General features: G+C 46.9%; 1 protein-coding gene across 4 annotated transcripts in view; it reads right to left on the reverse strand.

The window, feature by feature from the left end:
* Positions 1-12,932, reverse strand: part of GABRA5 (gamma-aminobutyric acid type A receptor subunit alpha5) — a 91,194-nt gene extending 78,262 nt beyond the window's left edge. The window contains exons 1-3 of one of the 4 annotated variants that reach the window (XM_036919044.2): positions 12,832-12,932; positions 11,204-11,263; positions 10,669-10,827 (exon numbers count right to left, since the gene is read on the reverse strand). In XM_036919044.2, coding sequence (XP_036774939.2) covers positions 10,669-10,754 — 86 coding nt within the window. In that variant the 5' untranslated portion in view covers positions 10,755-10,827; positions 11,204-11,263; positions 12,832-12,932. Of the gene's footprint in view, positions 1-10,668; positions 10,828-11,203; positions 11,264-12,168; positions 12,397-12,548; positions 12,805-12,831 lie in introns of those variants that run through there. The other 3 variants (XM_036919043.2, XM_036919045.2, XM_036919042.2) reach the window with 3 other exon arrangements.
* Positions 12,933-14,141: the final 1,209 nt, after the last annotated feature.

Below are 14,141 nucleotides of genomic sequence, written 5' to 3' on the forward strand. Positions count from 1 at the left end.
AGTTTTCCTTAACTGTATTGAGTATAACAAAGGAGCTCTGCTGATCCTCAGGTCAAATGTGAGTGCAGGACTGCTTCCAGGTAAGCTAAAGACCCCACTCTTTGGAGGGATGGATTTTTGTGAGCTGAGACTAGATCTATTATTACTGACAATAGTCTAAGACACAACAAACACTTGAAAATTTTGATGACTTTCCTTTCAGTATTAGTGAGGAATAATTAACCAGGTTCTCAAAATATGAACTGTTTCCTCATATTTTATGCTGGTTGTCTACAAAAAACATGTCACATTTAGTCCATGTGAACAGTTCCAACATTTTCAGATTATTGAGATTCCAAAAAAGGGAACATAAAGGAAATGTGGACCCAACCATCCTTGTTAAAACATTTTTCATATTTTCTTGGCCAAGTATTGGTCCATACAAAAGGCACAATGAGTTGATCTCCAAACTTGAACTCTTTCCCAATGACTTTAAACTTGAAAAGTAAGGAAATGAGGTCACTGAGTCCCAATTTCCAGCATAAGAAAGGAAGGTGATGGTAGTGAGAGGGGCACAGACATGGGTGGGTACAGCAGGACAGCAGCAATGCTCAGAGGGTAGAAGGGATTCTTAGGAAGCTATGAAATGATATTCTGCCAGACTTGAAGTTCCGGGTCATTCAGAGACTTCGGATGAGCTGGAGGAGAACAAGCAGTCCATGGAATTTGGTCCACTGACAGGATTCTTTTGCCACACAGTGTTAAAGAAAAACAAACATGAATGTCTTTAGAAAAGGTAAACTGTGAAGGATCAAAGATGGCAGCGTGAGAGGAGAGACAGAGGCTTCCTCCTGAAACTGGATACAATTAGAAAATTTAATTGGCGCAACTAATCCTGAGAGAGCAACAGGAAAGAGGACGGCGTCAGACTGCACACACCTGGAGAAAAGAGCAGACCTCCCCGAATGGGGTGACGTACCAGAGCTGTGGCTCCCGGGACCCGAGCCCCTCCCCCACCCCAGCTCACCGGCGGGAGGAAGAGAAACGGAGCAGGGAGGGAGTGGAAGGCCTGGGACTGCTGAATACCTGGCTCCGGAGATCTGCGCTGGGAGCACAAACCTACATTTCATGGTGCTTTCATGAGACTCGCATGACTACCGGGTTGGAAAGTTAATACAGGCAGAGCTCCTGGGGAGACTGGGATTCCGGCTGCTTGTGGAAAGCAGGGATCCATATCCAGCTGCTCTGGGACAAAAGCTTATACCTGTGTGCCCGGCCCACTGGTTCAGGCAGTGGAGACAGGCACAGGAGCCGGGAGGCGGGGAACAGCTCTTTCCTGCCCCCAGGCACCAGTACCGCCCCCCTGCGACCCCCGACATTGCTTCAGGGGCTCAGCAGCTCCAGAATAGAGCTTCTGGGCACTAGAGGGCGCCATATACAAACATGAAACGCCAAAGGAACCTAGTTCAGAGTAAAATTGTTAATACAGCTCCCGAGAAAGATTTAAATGACATGGACCTCGTGACTCTTCCTGATAGGGAGTTCAAAATAAAAATCATCAACATCCTAATGGAGGTACGGAAAGGCATCCAAGAACTCAGGAATGAATTCAGGTTGGAGATCCAATTGTTGAAGAGCACGATGGAGGGTATTAAAAGCAGGTTGGATACAGTGGAGGAGACGATAAATGAAGTAGAAACTAGAGAAGAGGAATACAAAGAAGCTGAGGCACAGAGAGAAAAAAGGATCTCTGAGAATGAAAGAACATTGAGAGAGCTGTGTGACCAATCCAAACACAACAATATTCGCATTATAGGGATACCAGAAGAAGAAGAAGAGAGAGAAAGGGATAGAAAGTGTCTTTGAGGAGGTAATTGCTGAAAACTTCCCCAATCTGGGGAAGGAGATAGTGTCTTAGAAAAGGTAAACTGCAATTGCACATTTACCACCTGTCCTTGTCTTACATCAGGCCTCTTTGAGGCACTTGATTCTGGAAGTCCGGTATTAGCCTTTTTCAGATTCTGGGCCCTAGACCTGGCTTTCAATTGATCCAGGGGGAAGAGGCACAGGTATCTTTATAAGGTCCCCAAGTGATCCTCACATGCAGTCATGGTGGAGCATAACTGCTCTGGGTCTGTCTAGCTTGAAAACAGAAAGGCTGCACCGTAAGCCAACTGCCAGAGTGACTCTAAATGAACTCAGAGCATCTTTCCTCTCTAGGCTTTTGGAGAGGCTGTATGATTGGGCTTAATGCTTATTTCAACAGTGCAGTTCAAGAAATGTATCTACCTGGTCTTGTGGTGAGTTACTGGAGCTATGAAGATGACAGACAGCATCCCCAACCTGAAGAATATGACTATACTCTAGAATAATCAACATGTTCACAGAGGATTCCAAGGAACATGGTAGGAGCAGGAATCTATGCATCTATGCAATCTATGCAAGACCTTCCAGAGACCCAAAGGAGAGAGACTGGAGGGGAAAACCAACCTGAGCTTTCAAGCATCTCAAGCCAAAGAAGGGTGTAGAAGGGTGTGTGGGCAATGACCCTGATAAAGGAAATGTGTGCAGGTGGTGAGAAGAGTAACGTGCTCAGGGGCAGAGATGGCACACATCAGACCATACAGGACTCCATGTGCCATGCTGCACTCCTAGGATCTGTCTTGAAGGGGGCAGGAGCCTGAGTGTTTAAGCAGGGGCACTTTTCTTCCTTGAAGCCCCACAGCACCTTGTGGATGATGGACAGGGGAGAGGCAATGGCAGGGCTGACAGAGGTGGGTAAAGGGTCACCCAAGGAGGCTCTCTCCAAAATCAGTCCCCTGCACAGGAGGGCCAATTCCCCCTGCCGTGGGATCCACACATCACTCTGAAAGGGGAGTGGACAAGGGGCTGTGGTATTAGTCCAATCTAAATGTATCTTTCTTTTGAGGAACCAGAAAGAATTTTACTCCAGCATAACTTTATCTTCTTACCTATCAGTTTTATAATTGCTAACAATAATATGCAATTAATATTATATGCTAATATGATATGCTAATAATTGCTAATAATAATAATATGTTGTAGATTCATCTTTAAAGGTGCTTCAGTTTACCAAGTGATGCCTGGATATTTCCTTCTTTCCATATTTTAAAGGATATAAGCTCAATAATTATGTCATTGTTTCTGGGAAAGAAAAAATTTTTGAATATTGTACCACAAATGGGGCCATTGCAGGCAATGCGGGACACAATGCTTTGTGGTGTTGCCTCTATTTATATTGACAACTATTTTTCATTTACATAAAATGGGATCAATAATGGAGAGCAGACCCATACTGTAATGTGAGCTTACTTTAGGAACCGAACTGGATTGCTTTTAAGTGGCAGCTTATCTGTCTTTCTAAATTGCATTTCATTCTGAGATTTTCCCCAATATTTAATTACTTCTCAGAAATGCATCTTCAGTTTCCTTGCTTGTTACTCTAGGCTTATAAAGTAAGTACCTCTAAAAGGCACATTTTGTGAGGTTTTCCTCAAATTTCCATTGCACACCACTTTAGCTAACTATGTTAAAAAAAAAACCACACAACTATATAAAAGACAAAAAACAGTAGACACTAGCTAGACATTGAAAGCCAGTCCCAAGTTTCCAAATAAGAGTTGTCATGTTTTATTGTAGAAAACATGGACTTGAAAAGTGATTTTAGTGGATGAATTCACGGCCATGAAACATTATGGCAGAACTCTTACTTAGATTGCTCCCAAGCCCTTGGGCCTCACATCAAAAGTGCTCCCAGCCCTGCTTGTCAGCTTCCTAAATAGTACTCAGGTCTACTCTTGCTCACTACCTTTCCTGTAGTCTCTTCACTCTCGTCTCTACCACTCAGCCTGGCTCAGAATCCTACCAGCTACAAGGTAAAACCATCGCCCATCTCACTGGCCACCCCTCCCATCATCTGACTCTACCTGCTTCCCTGGACTCAGCCCCCTTTGCTCTCCCCAGACCACTGGGTGCCTGTGTATGTGATCATGCAGCACGTGAAGCATCCTGGAGTCTGACATACATAGTTTTCCCTCCATCCCTAATCATTCCCATCAGCAGTCCCATTGTCCGCAACACATCAGGTCTTTAAAAAGTCTTTCATTCAGCCTATATTCCCTACTAGTCATTGTTCCAGGCTTTGCCTCTCCTCTAGCCAAAACTCACTGAAGAGTTGTCTGCACTAGAAACCTCTACTGCCTCTCCTCCTTTTCTTGCACCCACTCCAGTTGTGATTTTACCACCTGCATCCAAATGAGACCTCTTTTCTGGAAACCACTCCACTTTGTGCTTGCTATCCGATCGTCAAGTCTCACTCCTCTTCTAACCGTGTCTCCCCTCTGACAGTCTTTCTTCACTTGGCCTCAGGACACCTCTGCTCTTCTCTTCACTGGCCTCTTCTTCTCAGTCTTACTCATCCCCCCTCTTACATTCCTGACCTAAAACACTGGAATGTTTTTATTCCAGTTAATAAAAACACTGGGCACAACCCAAGGACCTCTTTTTGCCTACATTCAACATCTAAATGACCTCATCCAGTCCAGTGGCTTTCAGTTTCTCCCAGCCATGGAGGACTCTCAAGTTCACACCCCCAGCCCCAATCTCTCCCTGACCTCTGGAATCGTATGTCCAATGAACTGCCTGGCTACTTGGATACCTAACAAGCATCTCACAGGCAGGGCTTAACATGTCCAGAACTGCACTCCAGGTTTTCTCCACAACTTCTCCTAGTGTCTTTTCCAACTCACTGAAAGGCCATTAAACCCACCATGTTTCCAGGTCAAGCTTGGGTTGGAGGGGAGGTCATCTTTGCCTCCTCTTGTTCCAAGCCCACATCAATCCATCTACAAAGCCTGCTGAACAAAGTAGTCCCTCTCCTGGGTCACTACATTCACCTCTTAACTGCCCTCACTGCCCTTTCCTATATGTAACCCGCAACATAGATTCTATTCTATTCTCCACTCAGTAGCCAAAGTAGGCTTTAAATTTTAAGTCACACTACTGTCACATCTCAGTTGGATCCTAATTGCTCCTACCTAGAACCACTCCAAGGTTCTCTTTGACCTATAAAATAACAGCCAGCTGCCCTTCCTGCCACCCCACTGCCTCTGGGATTGTGCCTCCTACCAGTCCACCTCTTCCTCACTCTGGCCTCCTCGGTGTCCCTGATATGCAAGCAAACCCTGTCCCTGCTGCTCCTCTAGCCTGTTCAACATTCTGTATGAGCAGCACACTCACGGTCTCCTGTTCTGAATTATTCTTCATAACTGAGGTGACCCACCTGACGTGCGTGTTCTCTGCACAGCAAAACGCACCCTCTTGGAGGCAGGCTCTGCTCTGCCTATGGTGCATCTCAGCACCAGGACACTTCCTGGCCCTCAGTATGGAGCCAGTAAATGCTGATGAAGCAGCAGGGCAACGCCCTCAGGGAGGGTCCGCAGAGCCTGACCCTGAGAACGGGCTACCTTACATGGCGAGGAACACTCTGCCAGAGGGATCACTACGGACTGGGCTGTGCCCACCGCACAGGCCTAGTAAACCACCTCAGGTGTCTCCTGGTCACAGCACCAGAAGGACAGCCAGCCTGTACTTAGCACCTCCTTCCTCCCTGGCCTTATTTTAGCATTTAATGTACACGGGGCAATTTAGCCTTCACATCAGCCCTGTGAAATAGGACCCAGTGTTAACTCCGCTCTGAGGTGAGGAAATCAGATGGCACACAGCAGGTGTGCAGCCACAGAGGCCCCGCAGGGCCAAGGCCCCCCTGGAGCAACGACAAGGCCCTCCTGGGGCAGTCGCTGGGGTCCTGAGTCAGGGACCCAGCCGAGTGGGCAGCGATGGCCCCGTTTTTGTTGTTGGTGTTAAAACTGAAAATGGTCTGGTCCTGGGTTTCATTTATTTTTAGGGATGCCTTTTGATTTTAAATTAAATCATTAAATAAAAATAAATTAAAGATATGCCTATTTTGTTGGGTTTTCTTCAGGCTGTGGTAGACCCACTGTCGTTAGGGTGGTGTTGAGTTCTAGAGGAGGGCATTCTTTTTGTCCCCGGCATATACACTCCCCCGTTCTTTCATTTTCACTGCACCTTTAATATGAGGACATTCTGCAGACGGTCCTGCAGGGGAGAGCGCTCGTCCTGCCCTGAGCCCTGAGATGGATTCGGATTCTGCCACTTAGCAGTCATTAAAGTTCTGCACATTTCTCCTTACTCTACAGCCTAAAATCTTTTCACTTACAAGAGCGGGTTTGGGGGAAATTAAAAACTGTGTATTTTGAAAATACTTTCTGGAACAAAGGAGATGCACCCATATAAACACTGATCATTACTATTGCTACCACCAGAGTATAAGATTTCTTTTCACTTTTGATTCTAATATTTTCCTCTGAAATTTCCCATCAATTAAAACATGCATGTTATGCAATTGTTCCTTTCTAAAAATCCAAAAGCTCACATTCTCCTTCTCCCCTTGAACCAAACTGGTGACTCATGTTGGAGCTGATCGCCGGACTGTGTTGGCTGGGTCAGCCCTGGCTGACTGTCCTAAGCTTTGCTTAGCTCACTGCCTACTGGCATTGTGAATATGCTAAAAGTTTCCTTTGTAAAGTGTGTAATTTGTATTTTTTCTTTGGCTACCTTAAAAAAAACTGCTGGGCATTATTCTGTAGCAAGGATTGGCCATCTAAAGTTTTTGCTCTGTGTGAGGGCTACCTTTCTGATCTCTGGCCACCTCTACAGCCTCCACTTAGAAGCCCCATGGCCTGTGTGTGCCTAACTGCTTCTGTGGCGTTGCCGTGTGTTTTTATCATTGTTACAATGACCGCCTGTCCTGGGCCTCATGAACCTGCCGCTGTAGTGCAAGAGGAACGTGTTATCTGGATAATCACAAGAGAGAACTTGTCATTTAAAAAGACACTCTGGGAACTTGAATGATTCAGAGAGAATGTACTTTCTGCTCTGGTTAAAAGAAGAGAACCGTCCTTGAGAACATGTCTGAAAAAGCTCTTCATGAAACCAAAGGTCCAGGTTAGCACACTCATTTAGTCAGTTAAAGAATAACCGTATCTGTTCATGTTGCAAGAAGAATCTGCCTTTTGCTGATTATAAAATATTCTTTCCCAAAGTCTATTTGAATTGTAGCTCCCATATAATAAAATTCGAATGCATTTCATTTCCAATAGATAAACCTCTAAAATACACTTAATAAAAGTAAATGAATGGAATCAGATTTTAACATATTACTGAGTTGTTCATAATGCTCAAATTTTTAATTATCACTGGTCAGTCAAGTTTGGTAAAGTATATTTTTTCAAATGATGGTAAATTACTCCCAGTTTAAAAGTAATATTATGTATTTTCACATTCCATTGTTTCAAATATTTTTTCTGTGCTACTTTTTCTATACCATGTACTTTTGTTTACAGGTCTCACTAAAATAATTATAATGCCTCAAATAATACAGTATCTCCTCCAAACATGACATCAAATAAGCTGACTGTCAAATAAGGCCTTTGTTCATTCTGTCATACCCTTGACTCATGCTGTTATATAACTTGAATCTCATAGAAAAATTACAAAGGCTATTGAAAATGAGCTGCTGATGACTCTGATCAAATTGGGAGAAAGAGGAGAAACAATACTCATATATTTTCAAAGCCATTTCACATTAGTTATCTTATACTTTCACCAAATAGTATTTTACTTATCACATTATAAATGTCCTGATTGCTGAAGCCGCGCTCTTCACAAACACTGCCTATAGCACTGCACATACACAAAAGCTTGCACTTGCTTTTTCTTCTGCTCGCCGAACAGTTTTCTGTAGCCCTCCCTCCCCTTCCCCAGTGGTCTGGCTTCTTTTATGCATTTGCAGTTGTCAGCATTTCCCTTGTCTCCAAACGTACAAACTCAGACCTCTGGTGTTTCCCCTGCTCACTACCTACTCTTAGGACAGAAAGCTTTCTCCACTGCAATGCAAAGCATTAAAGAATCCTGCCCCTTCCTCTATAGACTGGCCCAACTTAGACCTACCCAGCAAACTGTGTGCGGTTAAAGAGAGAGCCCAGGGACAGCCAGGAGGCAGCACTGTTCCTGGCGTGGTGAACTGTCAGCTCTCCATCACTCTCACCTTCCCCGACTGTGAGACAGGCTAAGGACAGTAGCCCACCGGTTCCTCCTAGGACTTAGCTCAAACACATAACAATAGGTGCCCCTAAGGTGATAGCTATTATTTTGTCAAAAATTTTAAGTCAAGTAAGTGTTATGGCACTTTCTTTACAGTTTCACAAAATTATTCTTAAGTATGTTTAGAGTAATAAGCAAGGGAGATAAGCCTTGTATAAGAAGGGAAATCAATGGAGATGTGTACTCCCAGATGGCCAGGTGTCCTTTGTGCTTGCTGAAAACTACACCCTGCCAGTCAGGGTGTGTGAAACCCGGCTTCTCACTTCAGTAGAGACCCTGCTTCATTGAAAGCAACTGGACATGCAGGGTCAAGAGTTAAAAGCACTCAGAGTGCCGGATGTAAAATTCCACTTATAGGAATATCTTCCAATAGGAATGATCTCAAATACTTAAAACAGTTGTAAGCCCAATATGCTCAATGCAGGAAAATTTGTAACAGCACAATTGAAACAATGTAAGCATGCCAAATTAGGGAAGGAGCTGATGATGAAGCTTTCATACATTGTAAAAATACTCATCCATCTTCAAATCATACATTTTAAAGCATTTGTAATAACAAAGTATTAGGCATGAAAAAAGAACAGTACAAAACTGAAGGTGCAGTATGATTCCCAACCATAAAAATATGCAGGGAAGCAAGGGGAAGAAAACATGCCAAAATATGATTTTTTTCTGTGTGGTGGGATCAAGGATATTTTCCTTTTTTATATACTATTCTATGCCGCACATATTTTCTACAGTTTACTAATAAACATTGTTTTAGAATGGACTATTACCCTTACATCCAAAAATAAAATTCTCCAACAGCTAATTCTCTAGGGAGGTTAAGAGTATTCTACCACTTGTTCAGTGTTAGTTCCTAGAAACTAACAATTATCTCTCTATTTTGAATTTGCTCCGAAAAAGCCACCAAATTAAATGAGAATTAAATATAGCTTCTTCTAGTGGCTAAATTCCATATGCTGCATCACTTCATATTTCCTTGCATCCACCAGGAGTGTAATAATCTCTTACCTATAGAATGCAAATTCACAATAATATATTTGACCAAATCATAAAAAGACAATACATGTTCCCAATCCTAGCATATTCCTCACCTCTGAAATACTGCCAAATATTTGCAGGATATCAGTAAACAAACTATCGACCTAACGCATTCACTTGGGAATTTGACTATTGTGTATGATTTCACTTACATACACATTTTTCAGAGAAACACTGGGAATATCATGGTCTATAGGATTTAACAGCTGGGAGAGACCTTAGAAAGGAGAATTTCATTGAACAGATGAGTGAAGGCATAGAAGGGGAGGTGAACATGCAAGATGAGCAGGGCCAGTACCACGACAAAAGCTCTGCCCCTAAGGAATGCTCGGAATGGCTCAAAGGACTGCTGCATGGACACGGTGCTCCTCCCGGGGTACCGAGGACAGGCCTGCCCCTGGCCAACCTGGACCACAGTCCCAGTGCCATCACTGACCAGCCGCAGCACCTGAGGGCAGTTACAAGTCTCTGTTTCTCAGTTTCCTCCACTGTACAGACCTGGGAAGATCAAAGAGTAGAAAAAGTGCAGAGGACAAAGAGAGGATGTTGCGAATCTAGGAGGGTCCTCTGTAGTTGCCAGACAGAAGTGGTCTCTCAGGGCTGCCTAGAACCAATGTATTCTCAAGGCCCCTCCATGATTCAGCCAAGCGTAGAGTGTACTGGGTAGGCTCTGGGGCCAGTTTTTGCAGAACATTATTCTACATCACTTTCAAGTTATAATCCCTTTGATTAGCCAGAACACTTTTGGGAAGGCATGGGGAGAGGAGAAACATCACTACCTCCTAAGAACATTTATCAGGAATGTTGGTTATCATGAGTTGGATGAGAAATGATTAGAATCAGTATACTGACACTAAAGACCACGTGGGAGGAACTTGAAGGAACTGATGACACCAGACCCCCAGGAGTGTTTGGCTGATCCTCCTGTAGTTTCTAGTACCTGCGTCTGCATTCAGATGCCTACAGTTCACGGCCTTTGGCTCAGGCCAGGACCACCGCAAGTGCTTGTTAAAGCTACATAGTGTAGGCTCGGTTTTAAAGACAAATTCCTTCACATAACGGAACCAAGGAGAACAGTCAAAATGTTGAATGCAGTCTTGTCTTAACAAGCCATAAGTGTTCTTTATACATGTGAACTTCTGAATCTTGTTTTACTCTGAGTAAAAGGAAACCCAGCTGACTCTGAAACTATCTTCTGCCTCCCTTTTTGAACACATAATCTGCTTCTTTTCTCCGACTCACTTCAGGGACCCCACAGTGCAACAGCCTTGCTCAGGAAGAAAGCATAGGCCAGTATTCTTTTGTTTATTGATAACAAATTGAAGTGGGGAGGGATGCAAAGGTGACCATTGAGGGCTTGCCGGTGTACTGCTTAGCATAGATTCCAAAAGGCACTTGTGCCCCAAACAATGTAAAAAAAAAGCATCGGTGATAACTTACCCAAAGTGACTGGCTAAGTTCATGGAAATACAAAAGAAAAGGAGGTGCTTGATCATGATAAAGCTAGAGAACATTCCATTGTCCATTCCCAATAAGAATAATATTGAAGCAGACGAATAAGGAAAAATAACTGTTTTTTTCTCCAACTTGATCTTGAAGCTGAAAGGCACACAAAGGGGAAAAGCATGTAAATAGGAATGTCTCTCTGTCACAGTTCCTGGAGTCAAATCATACTGCTAATCTGAACGATTTATAAGGCAAGGAACCCACTCTCTTTCCTGGGCACAGCTCTACATCCTGTATTATCTGTATCCACTGCACTAAGTTGGGGCAAAGAAGAAGTTACAATGTCTTAATTTTCACTTTTACTCAGAGTGCAGAATCATTCTCCTAACTTATTTTTTCCACGTCTCAAATACTGTTTTACTTTTTAGCATATTATCAAATGACCCATTAGTCCTATTATTAGAATAAATGAAGTTATCTGAGTAACTGTATTTTGCATCTATCAAATCCACAAGTGGAAGAATTTTACCTTTCTGAAATACCTGCCACACGTTCAAAGTCAGCAAGCTACTCCTTGTTCTGCAAGGTGCTAAGAGAAAGTAAGTGGAAAGAGGAGAAAAAAAGACACATTTCAGAAACAAGTCTTCTACAAGAGCACGATCATGTAAGAACTGCTCACAAGTGAGGGTTGCCGCTTTCTGGGCATCCAGTCCCCATACTAAATAACTTCATACTCACTGCATTTGGGGAAGTCTTTCAGCTCTGGGCTGTGCCCTAATTAATGCATCTGAAGCCAGGAAGGCACAGTCTCTGGGCTCTGCAACTAACCTTAGCGAAGGGACATATTTCTCAATATGCGCATAACGTAAATTGATCTACAGGATTCGATAGCACCGCGTGTTCAAAAGCAACATTTTCCGAAGGAGACCCCACGCAAACTTCGGGATCGCGAAAACACACAGCAGGCATTTCGACCTCAGAAAGCCAAGGCCCTCGTATCAAGATGGGCAGGGTACCATGCGGTGGTCGCCTGGCTGCGCCCTGGGGCTTGTCGCCTGACCCGGGCCGGAGTCGGGGCGGCGAGCACGCGGCGCTGCATGCGTAAAACCCGGCGGCGCCTCTTGCTGCTCTCGGCCCCCAACCACGACCCCCAGAGACAGGCTACCCTCCCACGGTCCCCCGGCCGGGGTATCACGGTCGCAAGTGGGCGCGGGGGCGGAGGTGCGGAGCCGCAGCCTCTGCCGCCCGGGCTCCGGCTGCTGGGCGGGATCGGCCTCCCGTCCGGTCCGCAGCGGCGCGCCCCGCGCCTCCCACCCGCGGACCCCGCCCCGCGCCCCCCGGCTCGTTCCCGGCCCCCAGCCCTCCCCAGCCCCTGCCTCGGGTCCGAGCGGAGCGGCCCGCGGGGAAGCGCCTGCCTCCGGAGCGGGGGGCGAGCGGTGCAGCGGCGGCTCCGAGTCCCCCGGTCTCTGCCAGCCCCGCGGAGCCCGCGCGCACCTGCACGCTGCCCGGGACGCCGCGCGCCTCAGAGCCCGGGGCCGGCCGGCCCTCCAGGTGGGCGAGCTCGGCCCTGCGGTGGCCGTGCCGCCCCAGTTCCTGCCGGCGGGCCGTGGGCGCTCGGCCCCGGCCCGCAGGGCTGCACTGCTCCGGACGCGCCCGCCTCCCTCGCGGCGGTGTCCCCGCAGGCGCCGGGGGAAAGTTTACGCTCGCCGCCGCCCGGGGCGGCCCGCCGGCTCGCCACCTCGCCTTCCCGGCCATGCAGCACGCGGCTGGGGCGCCCCGAGGGGAGGGGTGCGGGCGGAGCGGGGCCGCCGGTCCTCCCACCCCGGCCCGCATCTTCTCGCCCCGCTGCCCGGCCGGGCGCCCCCGGGTCTCACCCTGCGCGCTGGCCCGGGGCGTCTAGCCGTCGGCGACGGTACATCCTCCGCCGCCGCCGCCGCCTGCTCCACCGCCTGCGCTCGCCGGCTGGCAGGCGCGGAGGCCGGTGCGGCGTTACCGCCGCATGCTGCCGCCGCGAACTTGCCCAGTGTGCCGGGGCCGAGCGCACCGGGCCCGCGTGCCGCCGCCTCCCCGCAGCTCCGCTCTGCGCCGCCCCGAGGCCGCGCGCTGCCCAGCTGCAGACGCCCCGCGCCCCCAGCGCACTCGCGCGCTCGCTCTCACCTCTCCGAAGCGCCACATGCCGTCCCTGGGCTGGAGGAACGTGCCTCTGCAGAGGCGCTCCGGTAGAGGCCGCCAGACTCTCACCAGATGCGCCCTCGGGCCGGCTCAGCCGAGGGGGAGGGCCCAGGGCTGGCCTGGCCTGGTTTGGGATGGGCCTTGTTTCTGCTGAAGTTTCTGGAGGGACAGTGCATTCGGTGCCTCCTGCAACAACCACGGATCCTCTCCCTTAGAGCAGAAATGGAAAGGAAAGGCCTGCCGGCAACGGCCAGAGGCCCCGCTCCCAGAGCTTTCCTCGTCCAGGGCCAGCGCCGACCACCTTCCTAACCTGGCCTCTGTCCTTTTTCGGTCCTCAACACACACCTCTAGATCCACATCTCCTGTTCTTTGTAGAAAGAAAACTATCTCGAGTGGCTCCTTTTTATTTGTAATTCTTTGCTACAGGTGAAAAAGAAGAAAATTGGATAAGACTAGAATAAAATTATGCCTTACCTAATTGCGGTATACATTTGGAGGTTTTCTGAAGCCCCATTTCTTGACAAGAAACCGCGGTGTTGATAGTAAGGAGCTGTGGGGTACAGACCAGATACCGCGTCTGAAGTTCAGCGGCCGGTCTTTGAAGGACCGAATGGGGGCCGGGACACCGGCGCATTGCACTCCCAGCCTCCCGCACCCATGCACACGTGGGGTGTGGTTACCAGGACTGTGTCTGTCTCTCTCCGTGAAGCAGAACCTGAGAGGTGAGTGTGGCATTGGTAATGACTGGACGAAAAAACAGGGCCCCTTCCAGCAGCGCCTGCAAGATGGACGCAAAATCAAGCACATGCCTTAATTTTAAGATTGCAGCTCTTTTTCCTCAGAAGAAATACACAGGGAGAAATGGTCAAGATTTAAAGTAAAGCCACCAACCAAGAACACGATGAGATTTTTATTATTCCAAATCTTTTGCGACACTGCATTGTTTATAGTCACTTTTAACAGAACAATTCTGAGAAAAGGCAAATTTCTAACTTTCATCCGGGAAGAATCTTTACTTTTTCAGAGTGTGACATCACTATTCTTCAGCTAGGTCTAATGCTATTGACTCCAAATCTAAGCTACCTCTGATACTTTTGCACATTCCAAAAATTCTGGAATTTTCTGAAAATAATAAATTGTAAATGTATTTCGGGACCAGGACATAAAAAAAAAAAAAGAAATATTGCAAATATGCACAAGAAGTGTTACTCTGATTATACATTTAACCACAGTGTTAAATTCTACAGGTTCTGTATGAAATATAATTAGATAAGATGCTCATTTAAAAGGCTTTT

The sequence above is a fragment of the Manis pentadactyla genome, chromosome 18, assembly GCF_030020395.1.
Source record: "Manis pentadactyla isolate mManPen7 chromosome 18, mManPen7.hap1, whole genome shotgun sequence".
Taxonomy (NCBI): domain Eukaryota; kingdom Metazoa; phylum Chordata; class Mammalia; order Pholidota; family Manidae; genus Manis; species Manis pentadactyla.